The sequence below is a fragment of the Phascolarctos cinereus genome, unplaced genomic scaffold (genome assembly GCF_003287225.1).
Source record: "Phascolarctos cinereus isolate Bilbo 61053 unplaced genomic scaffold, phaCin_HiC Scaffold_5;HRSCAF=322, whole genome shotgun sequence".
NCBI classification, from domain to species: Eukaryota; Metazoa; Chordata; class Mammalia; order Diprotodontia; family Phascolarctidae; genus Phascolarctos; species Phascolarctos cinereus.
Genome location: NW_027555958.1, coordinates 339,382,480 through 339,409,920, shown reverse-complemented (window position 1 = coordinate 339,409,920; position 27,441 = coordinate 339,382,480). Strand labels below are relative to the sequence as shown.

Below are 27,441 nucleotides of genomic sequence, written 5' to 3'. Positions count from 1 at the left end.
AGGAATCTGTCTGCTTAGGAAATTCAATAAACAATTGCTACACATTTACTATGTTTCAGGTACTACAGCTGAGTGCCAGGGACACAAAATTGAAAAACCACAACTTCTCTCCCCTCAGAGTTTACAACCTAATGTAGAGTTGGTAAGGCACACAGACAGGTAAGAATGATACACTTTGCAAAGGGCTCAATAATAATCTGTTTTGCCCCTCACAACAATCCTGTTGGGTAGATGTTATTATCCCATTTTACAGATAACACAACTGTGGCTCAGAGATTAAGTGACTGGCCAGGTTACTTGACACAGTTATTAGATTGTGTAGGACTTGAACTCAGGTCTTCTTGACTTCAAGTCTAGCACTCTATCCATTGTACCATCTAGCTGCCTTTAAATGCCTTGTCATGATTAAAGTATTAGGATCTAGGGAATTTTTAATATTTAGCCTTGTTTTTGTAACTATCTTGTATATCCCTTTTAAATGTGGGATAAGGTATGTACATTAAGTAAAATATAAGCATGGACTAAGGGGGTTAATCATATCTTATTAAGCTCCTACTATGTGCCAGGTACTGTACTAAGCCCTGTCCCTTTAATCTCACAGCTACCCCCTGAGACAGGCAGGGCAGTGTTCCTACTTCCATCTTTTACAGTGGTTTATGATTTCTGCTTTGTTCAAGATACTGTGTTGTTCTGAATAAAATGGACAGATAGTCCAAAATGCACAACCTACTACTTGTAAGTATCATGAAGTTCCCAAGTTTAGGATTCCAAGCTCAGATGCTACCTCCTCTTTCAGCACTGTGCATAGGGTGTGCGTGTGTGTGTGTGTGTGCGTGTGTGTGTGTGTGTCTGTCTGTCTGTCTGTCTAGTGTTTTCTTCATTTTAGGTTCGATTTGCTGCCTTGATTTCTGTCTTACAGATAAAGGAACGCTACCTCATCCTTTTTCCTGAATCTATTGTTTTCTTAGCAGAGCTGATAGAAGGTAATCCTCTTACATCATGAGAGGGCATACCCAGATTCCTCAGATATATGTAGGCCAGTCATAGACACAGAATGCTGGACTTGAAATGAAAAAATGAAACAAGCATTTATTAAGATAATACTTATTTGTTATTTTGAAATTTTACAGTCAACTTTCAGTTATCTGTGCCAGTAGAAGGGAAGTGTGGCATACAACAACAACAACAAAAACAACAACAGAAAGGCCAACAATTTCTTCCATTTGGCTGTGGAGTTTTTTGTTTTTGGGGTTTTTTTAGCATTCTGGCACCCCAATCTTATTTTATTGAGGTGAATGAAAATGTGTTGAGCACACATTGAAAAAAGTGATTAAGAAACATGTTAAGGTCCATGAGGAAGCCAAGTTGGGATTACAAATTTGCCAGAGAGTTCCATAGATTGATGATCAAGAATTGCCTATGAGAGAGAAAATCAATTTCAGTGGTTTTCTAGGACTCTGATATTCTAATATGACCTAGAAGTGATAGACCTTATACGAATTAAACATGTTAGCCATGGTAATATTTTCTTTCAAGAAGCTATCTTAAGAATTATATGGAATATAGATATTTTATATAAAATCTAACTTACCCATAGCATTAAAGGACTTATGGTTTGCATTTCATTAAATCATTGTTAGTTACAATCTTTTAACAAAGGAAATGAAAGGTTCATTTTCAAGCTTCAGCTACAGCTCGCTGCTTACAGATTTTTCAAGATCATTAATTAATATATATATATATAATATATGTATATATGTGTGAGTACATACATGTACATATATATGTATACACACAAATTTCCTATAGGAATTATTGAGGATTTTATAATGCACACTATAAAAACTATTCCATCTCCATAACCTCTGAACTGAGAATTATCTAGTTGCTCCATATAGGTGATCTTTGCTACTAACATTCAATATAACTAGATCTCTTGTATTATTACTACCAGCCAATTGTTTCTATAGAACCTTAGCCCTTATTTAGTGAGGGAAAAGTTTGAGGGGAAAGTTGAGCTTTTGCTACTTTGCCCAGAAAGGTCAACAGGGGGACCTGAAAACCCTTGAAAGTGCCATTTCACTGGTGTCTCTGCACCAAAGCATTTCATCAAATAAATATTAATACTGAAGAAATAGTTTATAGTTACATTAAAGAGAAAAAGAGATTGAAAGGGAAAAAAAAACCCCAAACATTTGGACTAGCTGTTTCTGCCCTAAGTATTTGCAAAATGAAAATGTCAAATATTCTCTTTAAAAATATAAATGTAGATCTGCTCTCACATTATATTATTATAAAAATTTCACCATAATGAAAACATTTCCAAGACCCAGTAGATGGTTCATTTCAGCAAAATTCAATAGAACAAAATGATCTGGGTACCTCCTTGAAATTTGCTACATAATTTGACTTATAGTGAGTTGGTTACATTGAATTTCCACAGTTAGCCAGCTTTCAGGGACAGTACTGAAGATAGAAATGTAAAGCACTTTGACTTACTAATGGAAGTTTCATCTTAATCACATTATGTAGAGTAATGTTCGGATCTCAGTTATTAATGACATGATGGGGTAAGACTTTGAGTGGTGAAAAGCTCATGCAAACAAGTCCATCATTTCTACCATGCTGTCTTTTCTCAAAATTCAGTATTGTATTTTCTAATAACATCTACTGTATCAATATTCAAGATGGCATATATGCTCAAGATGTAGGAAAACTCATCTTGATAGTACATGGCACCCTCATTTTACCCCACCTAAAACTATTAAAAATAAAATTCACGTAGACTTGCAATTTTACTATGGAGTCATTATAAGTTCCTGGGTGTGTACTCTAAGTTATTTTAGCACAGGGTCCACAGAGACTTAAAAAGAAAGTGAATGAAAGATCATTCACATCTTTAAAGTGCAGATCTTTCAGAAATTAGCATTTGCTCATACACAAGATAACCACCCCGAGCCTATTTCTTTTTTTCTGTACCATGTAGATACAACTGCAATCCAGATTCAAAACCAATTAGTTGTTGCTGTTGTTTTTTAATTTGGCTCATTTACTGCAGTGAATAGTTAAAAGTACCACAGCTAGTCCCTGATTAGTCTGAATAATGAATCCCCTAACATGGTCACATGCATTTGAACTCATACTCTTCAAAGTTATAACTATGTAAAATATAGTCATCAGCTCTAGCCCAATGAATATATGTAAGAATTCAGATAAATTGACCACTTCAGGAGATTCATTATGCATACTTGTCTATGTAATGGATGAATTGTTTAAGGCTACTGTACAATCTAAATGGGTATTATGACAAAGGAATTAGCTACAAGTCATGCTTTATTCTTTCTCTTTCTTCTTTTTTTTTTTTTGGTACAGTCGGCTGTTAAGTGTATTCTATATGCCTCATGGTAAGCCAAAACTAGAGCATCACATTATTAGCAACTTTTAAGTCAGATCCTATAAATATAGTCCAGCTTAGACTGGGTTTTGGATTCCTTTAGAATAGAATTTAGTAATCCTTTTTTTTAACCCTGATTGCCCCAGTACAGTTAAACAATGCCCAAAGAAAAGGGAAGAAAGGAGGGAGGAGGTGGGCAAGTGGGAAAAAGAAAGAGGGAAAAGAGGAACCTGTGGTGGGGAGTGAGTCAGAATAACACCAGTAGTGGCTATAAGGTCCCCTGTGCCACAGATGTCTTCTCCCTGTTCCAGTCTAAGTTGTGTTTTAGTGATGACTCTTCAAAATACCCTTTTCAGTTTTTATATTATGAAAAGTAACTTGACAAAATAAGGAAAATGGACAACAGAGAGGAAGTCTACATATACAATGTTGAGGCCCCTACTACATAAACCATGTTTTGATTCTGTTCTCGTGGCACCAACTACCAGCTCCTTATATCTAATAAATCAATGTCTCCATTGATCGTCAGAGTGTCAATCTTGTCAAGCTCCTTATATCTATATTTGTATTCCAAGATGTGGACTCCATTTATGGCAACTTTGTATTCGTTAGTGGAACAGTAAATGATCATCTGAAACATAAGAAAAAGAGGAAATGTAGGTGCTTCTCTTAATTTAAGAGTAATAACAATAATAACTTCAGCAGAGTCAAGAGCATTCTGATTCAGTTGGATGGGCCCCTGCTAAGGTTTTTGGAAGCAATTGGCTTATCTCTAAGTTTGGTATGGCTACTACAAAGGCCTCTCCCTGGTTTTCTGGGATTTTCAGCAGTAAGGGGAATGGTATTCCACTATACTCCCTGGAACTCAGGGTCTTCATTGTCAGCACTCTCTGTATGTACCCTCATCCCTTATCACCTGGGAATTGTTTTACTTCCCCTATCATAGGGTATCACAGAGCTTATCACAAAAAGGATGAAGATTCTTTCTGTAAAAGAAAAGCTGCTAAGCCCTTGCATCCTTTTCAATAAAGTCAATCCAAGTAATGGCCTGAGAGACAAGATGTTTGAGTACTCATCATAGCTATGTCATTATGTGACCTTAGGCAAAAGTCATATTTATTTATAGCAACTCTGTTTATATTTATAGCACTCTATATTGCTATGAGACAATGAAAACCCCTCAAATAGGTTTTGGTGAATGCATGATGTGCGCCATAATCTTCTTGTACCATTCCCTGATTTCATCTAGCCTTTCCCCAAACACGCTGAGTTAACCTCATAACACCAATTGCATCAAGTGTCAACTCCTTCTAGGGCACCCAGCCAGCTTGGCTTTACCCTACCAATTTCGATGGTCTTAATTCACCCATTCTTACTCCCTTCTCTTTAAACAGACAAAAATGGTATCATCTCACATGTTTTTCTTCCCAACCTCTTGTCATTTGCTCTAGCTGTCCTCCTAGATCTAAAACAACCAATCCTATATTCTTCACCATTGCATGTTTTTCATTTGAACCCAACTTAAAATCGATGTCTTCCAGGGTATCATCCATGATAAAGCCAGCTTCTTCTATTTCCTTTTTCTTTTCTTGTTTAATGTTACTGGATGTTGGCTCCAATTTTTCAGTGAGTTCTTTTGCATTGGGCAGATTTTCTCCACTTCCAATTTTTTTCCCTGTTTCTCTGTTGAGCGTTATCTTTTTGGCTGGGGCAGTTAATACACCTTTGTCTTTTTCTGGGGTCCTATCTGTTTTCTCAACATCTGGCTCAATTTTGCGCTTTGGTGATGGCTTCATCATTTCGGCAACTTCTGGTTTAGAGTTTTTCAATGACAAAATCTCATGTTCTTTGCACCCTTTTCTTCAGCTTTTCTTTTTCTTTTTTCTGGCTTTGCATCAGCTGGCTTACTATTTTCATTAGTCTTTTTTGACTTTTCCTCCTTGTTAGCTAGCTTTTCTTGTTTGGCATCTTTTGAATATTGCTTTTTAACTTTTTCTTCCTTGGTGGATTTAGTTTTTGATGCTTTTTTGTCATCTTGGGGTGAGCTTTTCTGGGTGTATTCTTCTATTTTCTTATTCTATTGCATGCAGTTGAATTAAACTTCATAGCATACTTTGGTGCTAATTTATATAATTTTGAAACTATATGTAGTTCACAAATATATATTCTATTCAATTTGTTTTTGATGGATTGTAAACATTTTGAGGGAAGGGGCTACTAGTTCAAACTATGCAAGTCCTTTAGCATAATCTCCTATGTTGCCTAATGGTATGTAGTAATAACAACTTTGGTATCTTTCTGTTTGTAAATTCAGTATCCTGATGGCTTTTCCAATTCTTGACATCACTTGTGCATTTAAAATCACCATTCACTAGTATAGTGCTGCCTAGGTAATTTGTGACAGCTACTTTCAAGGACATAAATTTTGATGTTGTTGAATGAATTCTAATGGGTCAGCCAACTGGCTATCTTTGTATATTAAGAGTATTGAAAACAGATTCCCCTTTACCCCTGCTTAACTGAGCCTCCAAACATCAATTTAAATGGAGCCTGTTGTGAATAGTTCCTATACCCATCATCCCATTTACATGATTGTCTTACCTCAAAATACATCCCTGGGCTGAATGGAAAGTGTGTAATGCTTCTTTCTTCTTCTCCCCAGCTCTCACAGAGAAAAGAATTTCTTACAAATGCTTTAGCACTTAGCCGGGGGTTCAAATGCAGTGCTATATCCTTTGTACTGGATGCCATTAGGTCAATAGTAAAGCTTCTAAAAGCACACACACACAAAAAGCCCAAGTCAATAAATACTGGAAGGTGTCAGTATATGCCAGATTTTTTAAAATTTTATTTTTTAATGTAAACATTTTTTATTTTTAGTTCCAGATTCTCTCCTTCCCTTCCCCATCTCCTCCCCAACCCACTGAGAAGGCAAGAAATACAGTGCCCCATTCTACACAGAAATCATGTAAAACTATTTCCACTTTATATGCTAGATGTTTTAATAAGGCAGTTTTGATGCATGGGACCTTGGTGTAGGATAGAACTAGGTCTTAACATTGTGTTCTACAGAAGCCTCTAACTAGCTGAGCTCTAAACCAAACTCTTTCTTCTCTCTAAAACCTAACCCCTTAATTCCTATTAAAGGCACCAGTATCCTCCCAGCTTCCTGGGCTCATGACTTAGAGTCACCTTTGATTCTTTACTCTCGCTCACCTCTCTATAGCCAGTCAGTTGCTAAATCCTATAGATTCTACTGTGGCAATTTCTCTCACATCCAGCCTCTCTCTTTTTTTTTTAGGCAGTTGGGGTTAAATGACTTACCCAGGGTCACACAGCTAGTAAACATCAAGTGTTTGGTCTGAGGCCGGATTTGAACTCAGGTCCTCCTGACTTCAGGGCCGGGCTCTATCCACTGTGCCATCTAGCTGCCCCTCAGCCTCTCTTCTACATTCCCACCTCAGCCACCCCTAGTTTCCTTTTCAAATCTGGATTACTATAATGACCTCCTACCTAAATTGTTTTGGAGGCAGTCGGGGTTAAGTGACTTGCCCAGGGTCATATAACTAGTAAGTGTCTGAGGCTGGATTTGAACTCAGGTCCTCCTGACTCCAGGGCCAGTGCTCTATCCATTGTGCCTCTTAGTTGCCCTTTCCTCCTACTTATTCCTAAAAGGTGACTCTTCCAAAGTCACAAAGCCAAGTCAGTGGCTGAGTCACATTAGAACCTAAATCTCTGATTCCTTGTCCAGTGTCCATTTCATGCTGTCTAGGCTAGGATCCAAGTTCTAGTTCCTGGCTTTGCATTGGCCAGCTGTGTGATCTTGAGTAAATTACTTAATTTCTTTGTGCTTCAATCTCGTCATATAAAAAGGAGATAATAGTTACCCTTGCTAAATATAGTCCCTCTCCTGTGGGTGTTCCAACAAGTTCTCTCCTTGGTCCTCTTCTCTCCCTTCTCTACACAATTTCATTCACACCTACATCCTCCATGAAGATGATTCCCAAATCTTCTTCAACCCTGACATCTCTTCTGAGTTCTAGACCCAAATAAGGTTTAATAAACATTTGTTGGTATACTCACACTGTTGGGAAAGCATGACCATACAGTACGAGTGGGCATGGATGAGTACGATTTCCCCCCGCTCAAGGGAGTATTGTTGGAGGAAATATACACATTGATGAGATCACAAATCCAAAATACTACTCTGCTTTAAACTGTTATCTGAGCTGTACAAAGGCAAAAAAGTTACAATATTTTAGGAATGCTGGTTTAGTGTTACCCACCCCTTTGGATTTTTCTTCACTTCTCCTCTGATGACAATGGTTCGTCCACGGCTCAGTGCAGAGTTCAATCTTGCAACATAAGGAAGTGTCTAAAAAAAAAGAACCATCTTCAGCTGATCTGTATGAGCTTGAGAAAGCAGGTTACACATGGGCAAAATGAACCAGTTATATTACTGTATTGGGGGGGCATCACTAGTGCCCCCAGATTATCAGCTCCATGACATGAAACTGACTCAAACTGAACTGCTTATACTGGTTGTCTCAGTTCAGTATTCTGTAAGCTATGTGACCCTCAGCGAGTCACTTAACCTTGATTGCTTCAGTTCTTTCTCTATAAAAATGAGCTAGAGAAGGAAATGGCAAAGCACTCTAGTATCTTTGCCAAGAAAAACCCAAATGAGGTCATGAAGAGTCAGACAAGACTGAAACAACTGAACAACAACATTCTGCCTAACACTGCAGGCTTCTCAATGGGGAAGTGCATTAGGAAATGTATATGACTTCTTTCTGTGCTAATTATTCCCCTGTATATTTTTAAAAACTTGATGTAATGATAGCTTTGAAGTTTATATGCTGCAAATGAATGGGAAATGGTTGCATTCAGCTTCTGCTGCAGTAAGGGATTTGTATGATTTATTATAAAGAATATAAAATTTATTTTGGCCTTTATCCCATTCATTCAGGATTGGTAAACAGCATTTCAGTAGCAGGGAGGTAAACAAACGTATGATAGATAAGCAAGTATTATAAATTGACATTCAACCCTGGAACATTTATGGTGACTATGGCTCTTTGTGCTGCTGCAGCTGCTACAGTTATCATCCATTATCTCTTGAGGTTTTGTGGAGAAGTTTCTGGAGTAAAATAGGGTTAAATGAATTTGCCAATTGCATTACTGATTTCTAAGCCACTGTATAAATAGTTTTGACGTTCATCTAGAAGTAAAAAGTACTTACAAATTGTGACACCTCAGATGTTTGCATCTGCTAGAAGAGAAAGAAATAACGTTGAATAAGGACAACAGGAAAGGATTCTGTTTTAGAATCTGGGTAAAGTCTGATCCTGTAATTGTTTCTACTAATATGTGATTGGAGAGGATTGTGATATCTTGAATCCAAATGTCACATGTTTTGTGACAGGTGATATAAATTTAAGATTCATCCAGAATATAAAAAGCTAGTCATTTAGAATGATAATTCACTATATCAGTGGATGGCTTTTCTTGGTCTTTTACATGTCATGATGTTATAATATTTTCTCACAGAATTATATGTGAACTTTACACATTTCTGTCCCTGGAATGTTGTAAGTACTTAATACTTTTTTTTAATTCCCTTTTCTATCTATCCAGAGAGTTCTCAGAATCATATGACTATTTATGAGATATAAATGTGCTGAAGTCAACAAGACCCTCACCGTGAGCACATAAACAACCCCAAAATGATTATGCTCAAACTATCTCCAGCTGTTTAGGTTTATTAAATCTCTTCTGGGATGTTATCAACTGTAAATGAGATAATGTTTATAGAAGTGCTAACCCTAACCCACCCTGAAAGAGCTATATAAATGTCACCTATTATTATTATTGTAGCTATTAATCTGATAACTTCATCTGGCCAGTGTTCTAACTTTAAGCAGCTGATGTAATGTGTTTCCTAATAGCTGTGAAAGAGTTATATCTTCCTATGAAAGATGATCCTTTCATTACTAGCCTAAGCTTCTGCCTGAACTTGGAACTCTAGAAATACAAAGTGTTTCTCTTTATTTTTATTCATTTGCCCTTGTGGTCTCATATTTGAGATACAATTATAAAAATAAATGCCCTGCATCTTATTTACAAAGTGACCTAAAGAACTTTGACCACCATGGTGATTTTTTCCTACTTACATTTCCTGAATTTGTCTTTAGCATTCCCAGAGAAGTTGCTTGGGCTCCTTGTAAAGACTGAAGAACAGATTAAGGATTAAATTTTCTGACACTTCAAAACATTCTTTCTTAATTTGGTCTGCTTAAGGAATTACATACTCTTAAAGTACAAATGGAATTCATTAGTTGATGTCAAACGGTGATTTTTTTTCCTCCCAGAACGATAAAAGAGGACAAGAGACAGCCATTTATCTGTACTTTAATGTAACGCCAAGAGAGACATTTTAAAATATTTTGTGCTTCCTCCATCTATGAAACTGAAAAGGAAGTGGGGGAAAAAAAAAAGGTCTTGGGTTTCATCTTACCACTGACATTCTCCCTGGAATCGATTCTTCATCTTTGGGATGAAGCACTTTTTCCAGAAACTATTCATTTCTGTGGCATGGTAAATACCACAGTGATGAAGTTAAAAATTGAAGGCCAAATCCATATGGCCCTAAGTTAGCTACCTGAATTCAACAAACATTAATTAACTGTCTGCTGTATACAAAGCACTGTGCTAAGTGCTAAAGATGCAAAGACAAAAAATTACACAGTACCTTCCCTAAAAGAGCTTCCAATCTAGTTGAGGGTGGAAAGAGAAAAGGTATATAACATATACACAAATAAGTATAATAAAAAAGTGTGATAAAGGCAAAGGAGATTCAGACAGAGTAATACATGAAAAATCTGAAGGACACATCATTTTAGCTAATGGGATCAGGTATGGCTAAGAATAAATTCCTGAGCTCACCTCAAAAAATAAAAAATTCCAGGTCTGAGATAGTATACATTATAAAGGCCCAAATAAAACCAGGTTTATTAAATGGTCCTCTGGGAATCTGAATTAACTCCCCAGAAAGTGAGCAATATACTCACGGTGATATTTCCTGACCAGCACTAGCTCGATCTCACTAGAAGATGAAGGGTTCTTAACCTTTTTTTTGTCATGGACCACTTTGACAGCCTGGTAAAACCTATGGACTCCTTTTCAGATTAATGTTTATAAATGTATGAAATAAAATACAGTGAATTACGCCAAGGAAATCAATTATGTATACTGAAATGTAGTTATCTAGCTATCTCTTCATCTATCTACCTACTTATCTATCTCCCTTAAAAAAACAACAACCCCAAAACTTAGGTTCACGGATATTTGGTGAAGAATTCCTGTACTATAAGATCCTGGTTTCTAAAGGTGAACAGTACTATTAGAAAAGCAATTCTAAGAGAACATAAAGCTACGCGGGGGTACTTACCAAGTTACTGTGAAACCCAATTGACACAATCTGTACTTTGCCATAAATTCCCAGGGTATCTATTTTCTCTGGTTCAATTCTGTGTTTGTAGATCAATAGATGCTTTCCATTCACAGCCACCTATGAAGATAGCAGAAAACTAGAAATAAACTGCAATCTAAAGGCTTTAAAATTTAACTTTAATTTAATTAATTTAAAATCTCAAACTCCTGGATACTTAACTTAGTATTCTAGTTTTAATCTCTAATCTTGGAATCAATTTCATTATGATAGTATAACTAGAGCTGGAAGTTTTTTTTTTTTTTTGCTTTTTGGTGAGGTAATCAGGGTTAAGTGGCTTGCCCAGGGTCACATAGCTAGGAATATCAAGTGTCTGAGGCCACATTTGAACTCAGGTCCTCCTGACTCCAAGGCTGGAGCTCTAACCATGGCGCCACATAGCTGCCCCCTGGAAAGGATTTTAGAGGTTATCTAGTCCAATCCCATCATTTTACAGATGAGGCCCTGAGATGTTAGGTGACATGCCCAAGGTTGTAAATGGCAGAGTCAGGATTTGAACTCAATTTCAATGACACCAAGTCCCACGCTCCAAGTTGAATAGACTTTTCACTGCACCATATTATCCCTCAATTCTTTCTTCTTTGATCTCACAATATGTTGGACCATGATATGACTAAAAATCATATTTCCTCTAAACTTTGCCTACATTATTAGTCACTTAGCTCATATTTATCAAGCTTTTAGTATGTGGTAGGCACTATGCTAGAATTTCACTTTAATGCTGCACCATGTTAGGTAGAGATCTTCTTACTCCAGGAGACATTTAATTTCATTACTGTATACAGATGGCAACTCATCCTGTGTGATTCTTATCCATGTCCTCTCATAATTTATCCAGAGAAGGTCTATCCAATGTGCAATTGGTCTCCTATTTCTCCTGAATTTAAGTTAGTACCGATGCAGCACACAAGACTGTCCATCCATTGTTTCTCACCCTCACTTCATTACTAGCACACCTCCTTTTTAAGTCATACATCTTTTTGATGATAGATTTTATGCTACCTTTTATATATATCCTCCATTGGTAATATAATATGTTGTAGTCTACTTATGTGTCTCTCCATTTTCCTTTGGGTGGTCTGCCATTTTTATTTGTCAAAGACTGTGGTATCCTATGATTTGCAGATATATACCCAACTAGAAGAATATTGGTATTAAAAAGTTACTTTTTGGTTTCAGAAAGAAGCAATTTCCCATGAGTAGTCCCATGATCTCACTCAATTCTGGTCCCATTTTGTTCAATATTTATCAGCTATCTTGGAACACTTCTATGGGATATCTATCCAAGTACAAGTTGAATATGTACAATAACCATTCATTTGCTTAGTTTTTATCTGTGTGGATATTGATTCTGAACTCTTTTGAGTGGTTATGAATCTGATTTAGGATGCTCTACAACATTTCAATGTTTCAAAATCAAAATAATGTTATCTGCAAACAGGAACATTTTGGAGGACTTCACTACAGAGGAAACTGTCTTTAACTTGACCTTTACCCTGAATCTCCCTCCATAACAGTGGCAAACATCTTTGGAGGGCACACTTCTTCCTGTTTTATGCCTTACTTGATAATAATAATCAAGTCATTGAACAAAGTCATTTCATTGTTGTGTCTTTCAGATAATCTTGCAAGATGTTAATATAAGGCTTTTAGGTGTCATTGTGCTTTAGCAAAACAAATACTTTTCTAATGTCAACACACAATAAGCACATTTCTTTCAACTACATGACTGTAAAGATCTGGCCTAGTGGAGAATATAATTTGCACAAGTCTTCCTATTTCCTTCTTAAAAACTTTATAAAAGATAATCTTCACAGCTGTGTAGATTATTTTTACAGGTCCCATAAATGATGATAAAATGATTTTCTTTGGAAACATAGCAAAAACAATTCTCCTGACCCCTTCATTTGCCTCTCCAAGGAAAACCTGTGGGCCCTCCTTCCACTCAGCTGGGAATCTTCTGTTTTCATTTGTAATAAGAATGCTAATACTGACAAGATTCAGCTCCTCACCTGGCACATCAACTTAATTGTCACTGGGCGTGGATCTCATATTTAGGGTGTGCTGACAGTGTGGATGGATGGTTTAAAAGCTTTGTGATTCTCAGATCATCTTTCTTCTCACCCCCCCCCTCTGCTAGCACTGCCAGAAGCAAAAAAAAAAAAAGCCATAAAGAAGTGAAGGCCATTTTGTATCTTTCTTCATTTAATAGGTTCATGGCTTCATCCTCACCTAGTGGCTGGCCATCCTACTGGTAACTGGCCTGACCAAACTTAGAGGGTCCTCAGAAAACAGACACAGTCTGTCACTGGAATGGCACACAGAGCTCTACTGGTATTGGCAAACCTATTTACAATGTAGGTAGTATAGCTCAGGGTCACTTCCATGACATGACAAAACATGAGGACAGGACTTTTGTGAAGGCTCTACTATAATGATATTAAAATGATATTATAATCAAGAGAGAAAGCCAAACTATAGCACTTGGGAAACCTTAAATACTATTTAAATACTCCCCCACCCCTTTTCACTCTCCCCACCCTCTCTTCTTCATGTGCAAAAAATCTTAGTGCAATTTTAAGTTATTTAAGCTATTATAATTTAAAACTATACCACAATTTGGGGGACACATCATATTATAAACATGGTCATTGCAGTACCTCAATAACTAATTCCCCTTGCATAGAATCAGACACACATAAAATGGATGTAACTATAATAGAATGCTATGGCAAATACTTTCATAGCGCATCCAGTGTAATAATATTCTTTATAAGACAGCATAAGCATACATTTATCTGCTGCCAACAGAATACTGTTTGGAGGAGTTAAGTCTAATCAATGACTTTGCAAATGCTTTGCCCTTCACACACAGGGATAATGGATTTCAAGTTTACTGTGAGTCTGCAGTAAGATACAAAAGCCAAAAACCAAACCAAAACAAAAAAGACAATCTAATGCAATCTTGAGCTATGTTAGCAAAGGTATGATATCCAAAATGAGAGAGGTGCTCACTCTGTTACATATACTTTGCCTTGGGCAGACCACAAATTGTTGTGTATTCAGCTTTCAGCATCACATTTGAGGCGGAACATTGACAAACTGGAATGAGTCCAGAGGAAGGAGACCAGGATTGTGAGGGAACTTTGAGTCCATTCCACATATGGGTCACTTGAAGGAAATGGGAATGTTTAGCCTGGATGAGCAAAGAGAAGAGATGGCAGCTGTGTCTTCAAAAGGGATTGATCTGCTTGAAGGGCATTCATGTAAAATAGAGATCCAGGGACAGTGTGGTGGCATAGTGGATAGAGCACAAGCCCTGGAGTCAGGAGGCCCTGAGTTCAAATCCAGCCTCAGACACATGACACTCACGAGCTGTGTGACTCACAGCAAGTCACTTAACCCGAATTGCCTCACCAAAAAAAAAAGAGGGAAATAAAATAGAGATCCAACTGTTCTGTTTGGGCCTAGAGGGCAGAGCTGGAAGCAAAGGGTAGAACTTACAAAGATACAGGTTCAGCTTCAATAAAAGGAAAAACTGAACCTAAAAGTAGTAATGGAGTGTGCTGAGTGAGCTCTCTGGATTAATAAAGTACAGTTAATCCCTGGCTGGCTAGGATTAAGACTACCACCTCTGGCTGTGCAATGGGAAGCTACCTCACATTCATGGGGGCGAAGCCTGTCAACCTTACTAACACAATGTTCTGTGACACTAAGCTAAGTCATTCAGTATATCTGCAAGGCTTATTGAAGCCATGCATTAGCAGAATAAAGATTTGGTTCATTTTGTACAAGACGTATAAAATGCTTCTCAAGAACAGATTTTCCTTTGATGTGTAAGTTGTAAATCATCCAGGTCATAACTTGGCAGGCATCATCTGGACTGCATTGGAGACCGTGGAGGGAAGCTATGGATGGTTGGGCAACCCTTCACTCCTGTAGGTTTTTAACACATTTAGAAATGAGTATTGTAGGGGGAGTATTAGAAATTAATTTACTTTACCTCTCTATATATTAGTTTCCATAGCTTTAAAATGAGAGGATTAGCCCACACAATGTCTAAGGTCCTTTCCAGACCTAATATGCTATTAACTTATGTTGCCCAAGATGGTAAGGTCTTAGAAAAAAGAGAACTCTTATCCATGAAAATGCCTAGCACACTATTATAGGCAGTCCATAATTAAACAGCACCTAAAAGAAATCAGGTATAGAACCAGGTAAAAAGAGCCAAGAGCACAACTTACACAATAACTATGGTAATATAAAGGAAGACAATCATAAGAACTTGGCTCAGCGTACTGAGCAATCTTGACTCCAGAGGACAGATGATGGAATACAACTCCCTTCTCCTAGCAGAGAGGTGGTGGACTATAGGTGGGAATGAGGTCTATGGTCTTAGACATAGTCAAGGTATTAGTTTGTTTTGCTTCTTTTTCTTTGCCACCATGGAGGATTATACTGAGAGGTTGTGGTATTGGGAAATAATAGCATTAAAGACAATAATGTACAATGAGATACATCTACTTTTGGCTAATTTAAGGAAATTCAAGGAAAAGTTTCTAAGTTTTTCCAATGAAAGAATTTAGGGGACGGGAATCTTTATGGGCAAAGAGATAAAATAAAAAAGAATGAACGTCAAAATCAGAAGCATGTTTAGTAACTAGGGGTGAGCCCCTTTGCAAGAGGCTGTTGAAGAGATTCAGAATTTAATGTCCAGAATGTAATAAAATTATTCCATTTCCCTACCTCCATCCTCAACTCTGAAACATATAATGTTTGACAAAATCACCCTTCCCTGGGCGTTCGGTCAGCTGAAAACAAAAGAATCTACCCACAACAACCTTTTAGGGAACATATGCCAAAGCTAGCTTAGAGCAGCAAATTCATTCAGTTACAGTCTGAACTTAATGAAAATCTTCCCTATGAGTTTATTTAGACTGGGTGTCAAAAAATCTGGGTTCAAATCCAGCCTGTGACATTATGGTATCACTGGGGGCAAGTCACTGTACCTCTCAAGGTCGCCTTTTCTTTATCTGGAGAATGAGGACATTGGACTAGGTCACCTTTAAGGCTGCTTTGAACTCTAAATCCATGATGCTATGAAGATCCTCTACTGGAGGTAAGTAAATAATCTCTCTTTCCCCCAAACTGACCTGGAACTTGTCCTTCAGTACCATAATCTTGATCTCAAAAGGTTTTCCCTTTTCAAAAGGCATCTCATAGGTGATCTCTTCCCATCCCCATTTCTCCTTCATCAGGGTGTTGCATACGATGTGGCCTGACCTTTTGAACCTTGGGTTAAAGTGGAAGGCTACATCAGCTCGGGGCTTCACACTGCTGCCACTTGGAAATCCACCTGGAACCTATTCGGAGAAGAGCATGAGAGACAGGCCTTTTGTCTTTTAGAAAGAGAAGAAGATAGTTTCAAACCTTGTACTTTGCTTCCTTAACCCCTCTCTCCCCTCCTCCCCCAACCCCCTTTCCCCCCACCCCAGCTTGGTCGTCTGGCCCCGTGTCATCATCCAGGAAAAAAGAATTTTGAAAGCAAACAGTATTACCAAAAAGTACACAGGCTTCTTCAATTTCTTCCTTGTCTTTTCTCATCTAACATATGCAAGGCAGAGGACCCTAACCATTGGGTTACCTGTCTGCATCATTGGGCACATGACCATGGATGACAACCAACTTCCCAGGCCCCAGCTCCTCAGAATGTGTACCAACATATGGAATCATCTAAGGAAGAAGGAAACAGAGTTTTCTCTCAATTTGCTTTTGTTAATATGAATCATTTTATTAATCAGTGTCTGCCAAAAATCTGTATATCAAGTGGGAAACAACAGACTGAACCAGGGGTAAGGAACCTGCAGCCTTGAGGCCACATGGCGCCCTCTAGGTCCCTACGTGCAGCCCTTTGACTGAATCTAAACTTCACAGATTCAGTCAAAGGGCCGCACTTGAGGACCTAGAGCGCCCCATGTGGCCTCAAGGTCACAGGTTCCCCACCCCTGGACTGAACCAAGAGTATAGGTGATATCTAAGGTCTATTTCAGTTCTAAAAACTATGCTTCTACTACTGGATACTGGTAGCCAAACTTTTCTAAACTCTCTTGGCTTCTCAAAGCACTACACTTAGCCAACTAGCTGCCTCTCCATCTTTCTTTATCTTTCAGAATCCCTTTCTTCTTTCAAGACTGATCTTAGGTATAGAACCAGCCCCTGGTCACATTCAATTTGAGGTATGGGCTTGAACCAAGATTCTCTCCTGCCTGGGATTATGGCCAAAGGCTGGTTATAGGGACCACCTTCTCCCTGTAGACTTTTCTGATTCCTATACCTAAAATCATTCTTCTGCTTCTCAGACTTCATGAGAACACTGTTTTGTTCCAACATTTCTCATCTTTGTAATATACTTATCTTGGGTGTATCTCCCACCTAAAGGGTTCTTAAGAGGAGTGCCATTTTTTAAAATCTTTGTGTCCTCAGAACCTAGCACAATGCCTTGTAAACAGCAGGAGCTTAATAAAAAGACTGTTAAACAAAAGAAATGCTCAGTAGCTGAAAGGGGTAGCATGGTCAAACAAAAGGAGTTTTTTTTTTTAAAGACAGGAAAGACCTCTGTGTTTTTTGGCAAAATTAAAACAATGAGAATCTAATTGTGTTATAGTGGGAGGAGACAAGTTTGGCAACAATATACCTCAGGAACAAAAATTGTAACTACAGCACAGGCTGAGGCTTTAGTTTTAGAGGGCTCTTTGCTACTTCAGCATAGGAACTTTCACAGGTCAGTGACCATGTCACTCTCTCAAAGGCCCCATCCTCGCACAATATACCTTGTAGTTATTTAGTGAACACCTCTAACAATAAGGGACGTATGCCAAGACTGAGATCTGAAGCAATTAATCTGTTGCCTGCTCCACCCTTTTCAGTAAATCTGAACGGAGAGAAAAATGAACCTGATTCATTGGCATCATAGTTCTTAGAATTCCATTAAGATGCTACCTATAGGAAAAATGTGCAATGAATAAGGCCCAAAAGCCAGATGTACAATTTTCCTTTTGTTTTCTGGATTCTATGATGACTACAATTTGCACGGTCTGTTGACTATAAGGGGTACAAGAGGAAAACTTTGAAACTCAACACAAAAATTAAAAGAGAAAAATTATTTTATCCACTACAGCACCTAGCTGAGCACAGTATAAACATTCATTATGTACTGTCTAATGAATTGTTTAGATGCATCTGAAACAATACATTTATGAAAATAGGAATCCAAATGTTTTCAAATCTATATCACAAAACACCCTAATGGATTATCTGACTTATCGGTATCCTCACTATGTCTTTCAGACTCTAGAAGGACAGCCAACTAAAAACCAGAAAGAGGAAGAACCTTAGTGAATTATGGGCATTCAATAATGTACTATTTAATAATAAATCAGATTCAAGGCTCTTATTTCAGATATTCATTTCAGATTGCTCAGCCCTTTCATCCTACTGTGGAACAGAGAAATCTCCCAAAGATTACAGGTTAAAGAAAGAAGCAAAAGATCTAGATAGATTTTCATCAAATCCACATACTATCTAGAGAGACCCTGAAAAAGAAATTGTTGATTAAAAAACAGAAAGATTATTTTGGGGGCAAAAAAGGAGATCTTTTTGTTAAAGATATTTTCCAGTGACTTCTACACTGGGCTTTTCTTTTATTGCACTGAGTCATTATGGCACAAAACTCAGGATACACTAGTTTTGAGTTGGACTTATTGATTTTGCCACCTTTCTAGAAGCAGCTTAGCCTTTCCAGACTGCCTCTACCATTATGAAAGTTCTATTTAAGTTCATTCTTATAGAGCTTCAAGGAACATCTTAAAAGATAAGTGCCTGAGGGAGTGCCTAAGATATAAATGCTTGGGTAATTTGTCCAGGGTTACAGAGCTTGGAACTTGGACTTGTGTTTTCCTGACTTTCCTCTCTAGATTATGCTGCCTTGCCTCTACACCTTTTACATATTTCTTTCTGGAGAACTACGATTTCATTGCTATAGGAAATTCCCAATGAGTAAACTTTCTGTCAGAGGTCTGTAATTGTTCCATAATTGAGAGTCTTAAGACAGTTGTGTATAGCACTCAGAGGTTGCCCAAACTCACCTAGCCAGTGTGTGCCTGAGGTGAACCCAACCCTTGCTCTCCCCTTGCATATAGTAGGTGCTTAATAAATATTTGTTGAATGAATTAGATCTGATATTCAAATATGGGATCTTTTTTCTGTGAGGGACAGAAGTTAGGGCTTTAATTTGGAGTGTATTTTCCTTGCTTTGCAAGGGGATTCAATCATTTAGAATGCCATGTTGGGGTAGCTCAATGGGGCAGCAGATAGAGTACTGGACCAGAAGTTAGGAAAATCTGAGTGTAAATCCTGCCTCGGACACTTACTAGAAATATGACCCTGAGAAAGCCATCTAACCCTCTAGCTGTGTGACCTTGAGCAAGTCACTGAATTCTCTCCGGACATTCTCTACCATGTCTTCAAAATCTCTTCACTGAAGAAGGTTATACCACCCATGAACTACTTCTCATATCGAAAGTACCATCTGACCTGATAGCCTTTTCCTCTGACTAGCTGGTTCTCCTCAGAAACTCCATTTTAAGGAGGATTCCCAGGCCAACCACGTCTTCATTCTTCTCTAGACTACACCTTTGACTCCAGACTTTCTCTACCATGCCTCTGTGCTAGGTACCCTTATCTACTCTCCCCACCTCCACCTCTTTTCAGCTTTCTTTTCTGGATTGTCTTCACTCATCAGAATGGAAACTCCTTGAGAACAGAGGCTGTCTTTCTTTCTGAGTATGTTTGCCTCCCAGCACTTAGCATGGTTCCTGGCACGTAGTAAGCTTTTGCTGACTTGTTGAATTAACTCCGCCTCAGTTTCCTCATCTGTAAAATGGGGAAAATAATAGCACCTGACTCCCAGGGTTGTTATAAGGATCAAATGACAATGCTAGCTATTGCCAAATGACAATGCTAGCTATTGCCATTATATGGTCCCATCCTCTCTCTTTACACTAAAACCCTGAGACTTGCAATTCCAAAATGCATGAAATTCATTCTGTATTTTCTTACTAATATCATAGTTATGAAGCTTCCCAATTCTTATCTCCATTCTTATAGTTATAATTGGATTCCTTCTTATTGTATCTTCATTTAGAAATAATACAGTAGCTCACTCTTATTTGTACAGTGCTTTTTCCCAGAGGCAGAAAAAACTGGTGCGAAAGGAGCAACTCTCACACTCAACAGCTGAAAAGAAAAGTATAAGTTATGGCCTCATTCCTTATGGCACAGACTTGTTTTTTGTGAAATTTACAGATGAAGAAACAGGGGCATAATGACTTAGCCAAAGTCACACTTGGAGTAAAGGAGCAAGACTTGAACTCATGCCCAGAGCTGACCCTCTTCCCCTTGTTCAAGATTCCAGAGCAAAGACCCTGAGAAATATGACTCTTCTCAGGCCCACAAACACCTCTCAGCCTGAAAAACATGGCAACCAGCTCATTTCTCAGTAGTCTCATCATTACATAAACTCAGAAGCTTTGCTGTTGAACATGCTTTCTTTCTTTTCTTTCTTTCTTTCTTCCTTCCTTCCATCCTTCCTTTCTATATCTATTTATCTGTCTATATATTTATATGGTTATCTGTGCCTGTCTCTCTGTCTGTACATATCTCTCTATTTCCACCTGTCTATCCTCCATCTGTGTACATATCTCTCTATTTCCACCTGTCTATCCTCCATCTGTCTTCACCTACCTCTATCTTTCTATCTACCTATTTTACTTATCTCTATCTCTGCCTATCTATATCTATTTTCTTTCTATCTATCTATCTATCTATCTATCTATCTATCTATCTATCTATCTATCTATGACGCAGCCAATTCCCCAATGATTTAGGGGATAATTAAACCCACTGTGGCTTGGGAAGGCCCTTTATTTATATCCTTTCTTCTCTCAAAACCTTTCATTTCACTGTGGTACAGTGATGTGACTGCTGTTATTTGGAGGGAGGTCCTGAACTCAAATCTTGACTCAACTGCTTATTATATGTGTGACCTTGGGAAAGTCACTTAGTTTCAATGGGCCTCAGTTCTGTCCTCTGTAAAATGAGATCAGACTAGCTGATTTCTGATGCTCTAGATAGAGCTATGACCCTATGATTAGATCTCTCCCAGCTCCAAGTTTGTTAACCATACACTTCCACAGAGGAAGGAGAGAGGAGCTGATACCATTGCTAATTTTGCTCTTTACTAAATGTCTGATGAAAAACATGGGGGGAGAAGTTATATCTCTTGGATAAAGTGAGATTCTTTTCTTTTTTTTTTTTGGCAAGGCGATGGGGTTAAGTGACTTGCCCAGGGTCACACAGCTAGTGACTATCATGTGTCTGAGGCCGGATTTGAATTAAGGTCCTCCTGACTCCAGGGCCGGTACTCTATCCACTGCACCACCTAGCTGCCCCTAAAGTGAAATTCTTGGCATTAGATAATTTCTAATTTCATTCACATCCTCATAAATAAACTAAACATAGCCATATTAAGTAGTACTCTCTCCATAAACAAAAATTAATTTCTAGGAAATCAGTTACCGGATTGTGGATGATATTTTGTAGATTATTTGAGAGCATCATGTTGTCTTTCCAAATGATTGTTGATCTGGGTCTCTCTTCTGTCACTGACCTACAGAAAAACTTGGGGAATTCCCCCAGTATAAAATGAAAATTTATTTTTTTTTTTTTTTTTTGCAGACTGAAGCATATTTTTTCACTTTATGTATTATTTCACTTTATTTTGCTTGCTTTTTTTTTTAAAAAAAAAAACCAATATGGTTAAAATGAAAATTTAAAAAACTCAAACGGAGATGAAAACATTCAATCAAACAATCATTCAACAAACATTTATCAAGCCCTTACATGCCAAACACCACGCCAAACACTGAAGAGACAAATACTAAGAAAGAAACAACCTCTACTCTCATGGAGCTTACATTCTAATGAATGTAATTCACCACGTTCCTCCATCTACAGCTATTTTTCATGCAAGCTTCTCATTATTCATCATACTTATATAACACAGTGCAATTTAAGTCTCAGAACAATTAAAGAACTGTTCCAAATCCTTACCTGGTTTATTTGCAAATGGAATTCCTCTAATTTAAATGCTGGAAACCAGTACACACCATACAACACAAGTGTTTTAAATTTTCATTTTAACCATATTGTTTTTTTTTAAAAAAGCAAGAAAATAAAGTGAAATAATAATAAACTCTCTTGAAAAACAGAGAAATGTAATACTAAACAACACCATAGCCCCTGATTACCTGGAACATTTAGCAGAAGCAGTAATTGGGTAGGTGAGAAAAAAAAAAGCAAGCCAATCAGGTAAAGCTGTGGGTGTTTTGGCTGGTTTTTCTATCTCTTTACCAATAAAAACAAGTTCTTTGGCCAGGGAAGTGCAAGGTCTAAATGAGATGCATGAGACCCAGGCAGGGCTTTCAAGAGAAACCCACCCACTTGAACTTCATGCACAGTACTGCCTGCAGGAAAACCTTAATTACCGACCGCTAGCAGAAAAATAAACTAAAGCTCCCATGAATCTATTTTCAGAAACTTTTCTTTTTCTTTTTCTTTCCTGTATGTCTCCATACACCAACCAAAACCATAGCTTGGTTTCTCTCAGCTGAAAACTGCAAATCTTTCTTTGCTCCACATCTCAACTTAACAGGCAAAAATCAAAACCAAAACCAAACCAGTTCCCTCCTCCCTTCCTCCCATGTCCTTCCAGGAAGAATGCTTTGGATCTCTGCAAAATTCAGAAAGCTTTCAGGAACAGAAGACAATCTTCAACAAGAGGTCAGTGAGCTGCAAGTCCACATTCATAATTGAAAGAAACAGCTAAGGATTCGGTGAGCTACTTAAAGGCACATTCCATTCACATTTCTTTTGGTGAAAGGCTTATTTTAAGTGGATCACCCAGGGAAGACCCAAACACAGCCATTACTACCACTTCATTCCTTCAATAGGATGAGAGCCATAAGTAGGGTTTCAGACAAATCGGGAGAGGGAAACTCTGCTTCCCTGTGTATTGCTTTCAATCTTTTATTATTACTTTAATTAACCACAAGGTGACTGAGCAACTGTAATATGCTTTTGAAAAGAAAGGCAATTAACAGGAAGCCTGGAGAACTGCCATGAAACTAGCTGTAGGGGAACACTGTTATATTCCTGCAAATGCTGGCTTTCCTACAGAAGTTAGGGAACAGTGGGAAAAAACACTGGCACAAGAGTTGGGTTCAAATCTTGCCTCTGGTTTCATTGCTTGTGTGACCTTGAGCAAGTCACCTAACTTCAGTTTCCTATCTGTATAAAGGAGGTCGGGGGATTGGACTAAATGGCTTCTGAGATCCCTTCTAGATCTGTGGCCCCTTCACCACACATGGACTGGGGGCAATGAACCCTGGTCCCAAAGAACCCTGGTCTCAAACAGGAAAGAACCAGATGGTGGGGGATTTGGGGAGAGGTTTTACGTGTAATGATATTTCAACGCAAACCAAGTTGAGAAGGATTAAAAGTAAAGAGGTTTGGGGAGAGGTGAGGGGTGCTGGACCCCAAGAATGCCAAGGCAGAGTCGCCTGGAATGAATTCACACACTCAAGCCATCTTTCCATCAAGAGACAGTTTATGATAATGCCATTAGAAGCAGGTGAAGTCCCTTTGGGAAACTTGCACTCTAATGGGAGTGAATTTATATAGAAAAGGGGCATGGGAAAGGAATGCCAGGGAAGCCAATCAGATGATCTAAGGGTCCAGGTATCTTTGGGAGTTATGTATGGGAAAGTGTAAGGAGCATATCAGACATTGAAGGAGTTGTCAGAGGCATGCACCTTGGGGATCTGCGGACAGAAGGAGTCCTTGGGTCAGCTAGGGGCAAAACCCCTTGGGCCAGTACCTTGTCTCTGTCCTGATGAGGGAATTACAGAGTCAGACCTGCAACAAGAGTAAATTTTCTCAAGGGGTGGGGCTGGAGGAACTGGGTTACTTTCAGAGAGATAGTCTTAAGGCTTTTTGGGGTCCAGGTCCCCACTTCCCCATCAAGAGCAGCCTAAACAGATCTTTACTTTTTGAAGACGATTCTTTCCCAACATCTCTCCATCCCCACTACTCTCTCTGATGACAGCGTTTTTCCTTAAAAGATAAAACCTCCTTCCTAAACAAACCCACTTCGTAATAGGTAGAGGGAGGTTGTGCGATTGTGCTGGAAATGTTGCCTCTTAACAGAGACAGAAGAAATTCGGGGAGAACTGCATTCCAAGTTACCCGTTGCAAAGTAATTTGTTACCGGATCGGGCACCGGGAGAACTCTCCAGCAGCGGTAGCCAGACCCAAACAAATAAATAGTGCATTTCAGTAACATCCTCTTTCCAACGCTTTTCATAACTCTGCCTTGCCAGTGTCAGAGGGCTCTGTCCACGGGTCTGGTCCTGTACAAATTCCGCCACCTCTCCTATAGCTTACAGCACCGTCATTATGGCTGAGGAAGATACATTTCTTTTCCTACTTACCCTGGGTATTCAACCTTCCAGGAGATCCCAGCAGAAGCCTGTCTGTCCAGCAAGTCTGTTGTTTTCTGAAGGTATAACTTAGTTGTGTATGGGAGGCTAAAAGCAGAGCAAAAATGAGTCGGCTTCCAGTTCCTGGTTCACGCGTCCCTCCACACTGACGTCATCGTCCTGAAGCTGAGCTAAGGAAGTCTGGTCGGCTGACTTTCCTACTTTCGCCCACAACCCAGTGAGCCAGGGACCTGCTACTAACCTGAGCTTCCTGGAAGTCTGGCCAGTTGCAGTTTCAAAATAAGCAAAGGCATATCAACGGAGAAGCAGAAACATGTTACTAAAAATCATCATCATAGTAATAAATCTGTTACTGGACAAGGTCTGTTCTCTAACTAGAGGCAGCTGGGGTGGAAGGGAGATAAAACTAAGAAGAGCATAAGGAGATCGCGGCTTCTTCTCTAGCATCCTGGCACCAGCCCACCCTCTTCCCCCGAGTCCCAGGACAGTAGACAGCTCAGGGCCAGCGGCCCCTTTGATCTGGGCAGCACCAGCCACCAACCCTGCTCGTATTCTCTTTGCTTAGCCATCTCAAACTGATGGTGCCAGAGGTCTGACGTCTTGGCAATGAATGATCTGTCTGTCCATCTGTCTGTCTGTCTTTATGGTTTGGGGTTGGGTTTTTTTTTTTTTGCTTGTTTGTTTTTACTGAAGTGGCCCTCGGGACTCCTTGTCATTAGAGCAGAAACAAGAAATCATAATTCATAAATTTTAAAGTGTTATCTTTCCACGATTTGACATTGTGTTAACTGCTCTTACACTCCAGTGTTGTAAGATAAGATTTTAAAAAGCTTCCAAAAGGAAAATAGACTTACACTCAGGTATACAGAGGCTAATTATTTTGCTTAAAAAGAATCTAGCCCGAGATAGTTGCTTTGAGAGGCAACACTGCATACTGGGAAAAATATTGGATTGAAATTGGAACCCTCTCAACTCATTTCTCAGTCCCTCACAATCTGGCTGTCTACTGTTCTCTCCACGTTCATCAAGGAACTTTTAATTGCTACTTTTGAAAAATTTCTTAATTACTACATAACTTTTCGTTGTTGTTGTTTTGCCTTTCTTTGTATCCCAATCGCTTAGCACAGTGCCTGGCACATAGTAGGAGCTAAATAAACGTCAGTTCACTGACTGACTGCTACATCCAAATGCAGTCACTGGTCTTGTTATAATTTTCACCAGCCCAGAACTGCATCGGAATCTTAACCATCACTTTCGGCCAGGAGGCAAGCACAAAAATACAAGCTAGTAGAAAAAAAAACAACAACATGAAAATGAGACACGGTGGATTCCAGGACACCAGTGGAAAGAGACCCCAGAAAACTGCAAAGTCACTGCTGGGAATGCCATAGCCAGGGGAGGGAGCAGGGAGTGGGGGAGCCAGGCAAAGAGCTCATCTGGCATGGAGGCTGAAAGAAAAGCACCCTCTGCTAGAAGCCTGAATCACAAAGAGAGCTATGACAAAGACTGTTCTCAAGGAGCTTAGGATGGGGAGGTAGGGTAGTTAAATACACAATGACTATGATATTTTGAGAAGGAAAAATTCAGATAAAAGTGCAAGGAGGAACAGATCATTTTCACCTGGGTAGCTGGTTAAGGGAAATCTTTCTGGAGAAGATGGTGGCTTAAAAGGAGCAAATTGAGGGGAGCAGTGTTGTCTAGTGGATAGTGCCAAACTTGGAGTCAGAAAGACCTGGATTCAAATCCAACCCCAGATATTTACTAGCGATGTGACTTTGGGCCAGATGTCACCTAATCTCTCTGGGCCTCATTTTCCTCATCTGTGAAATGAAGGGGTTGAACTTAAAGTCTTTTCCAGCTCAAGATCTATGATCTTAAGACTTCAGGGGAGGGAACACAGGATTGAATCAAGCGATCAGGCAGGCAAGCTAGCCCCTGAATCTGTACTTTTGTCATTCCTGAGAACAAGTACTGCAAAATATCCCTCATTAGCACATCTGGCTCTCCACTGGGCCCTGGACCTTGCTTTATTCTCTCATTCCCCTTTCAAATTGCAAATATTTATTGATTACCTCTTATGTGCTAGGTGCTCTAAGGCTCCAGGGAGAGGCAAGGCCTATGTTCTAGGGGCACCTAGCCTTTAGATGGGGAAACAAGGCTCCAACATGTGACTATCGAATGATGATGAAAGATTTGAATAATTTAGACAATAGAAGAGATGTTGCAAGGCTGTATGTGACTAATTGTCAAATGAATTCAACTGAAAATAACTCACAAGAGTTTAGAAGAAGGAAACATTACCACACGCTAGTATTGCTTTCTTTCTTTTCTTTCTCTCTTTCCTCTTTCTCCCTTTCCTCTTCTCTCCTTCTGTCTCTGTCTGTCTCTTCCTTGGTCCAGTTTACTTGCTAAACCACAACCTTTAACATTTCTTATCTCTTTGTTCCTTTCTTGGGAATTTCACTGGTCTTACTTGCTTCTCTGGATTAATCCTCTCCAATCTGGCCAGACTCGGTCTCTTTCATTCTATCCATCTTTCCTAGGTCAGGTGCAACACACCCTATCTTCTCTACAAGTCTGATGCCACTGGGAAAGAATCCTCAAGAAGAGATCTTTCTCCAAACTTTCTTGTTCCTTAAAATAAAATAAAAATAAAAAATTAAGTGGCAGCTAGGTGGCGCAGCAGATAGAGCACCAGCCCTGGATTCAGGAGGACCTGAGTTCAAATCCAACCTCAGACATTTGACACCTAGTAGCTGTGTGACCCTGGGCAAATCACTTAACTCCATTGCCTAGCCAAAAAATAAAAAAATAAAATAAAAACTTCCTTGTTCCTCACTCTGTCCCTCTTGGGTTTTGGTGTGCAGAAACCTACCATATATGCTCCCCTTGAGTCCTATAGTGGCATTCAAGGTACAAGG

General features: G+C 38.9%; 1 protein-coding gene across 1 annotated transcript; it reads right to left on the bottom strand.

Moving 5' to 3' along the window:
• Positions 1-1,063: 1,063 nt before the first annotated feature.
• LGALS8 (galectin 8) lies at positions 1,064-27,441 on the bottom strand. Its single transcript, XM_021000398.2, is given in 12 exon segments — positions 1,064-4,025; positions 5,996-6,164; positions 7,681-7,769; positions 8,637-8,666; positions 9,568-9,624; positions 10,845-10,964; positions 16,058-16,248; positions 16,251-16,267; positions 16,549-16,637; positions 21,540-21,630; positions 24,512-24,607; positions 27,396-27,441. Coding segments are annotated over 10 exon segments (954 nt in total). The 5' UTR covers positions 21,582-21,630; positions 24,512-24,607; positions 27,396-27,441; the 3' UTR covers positions 1,064-3,875.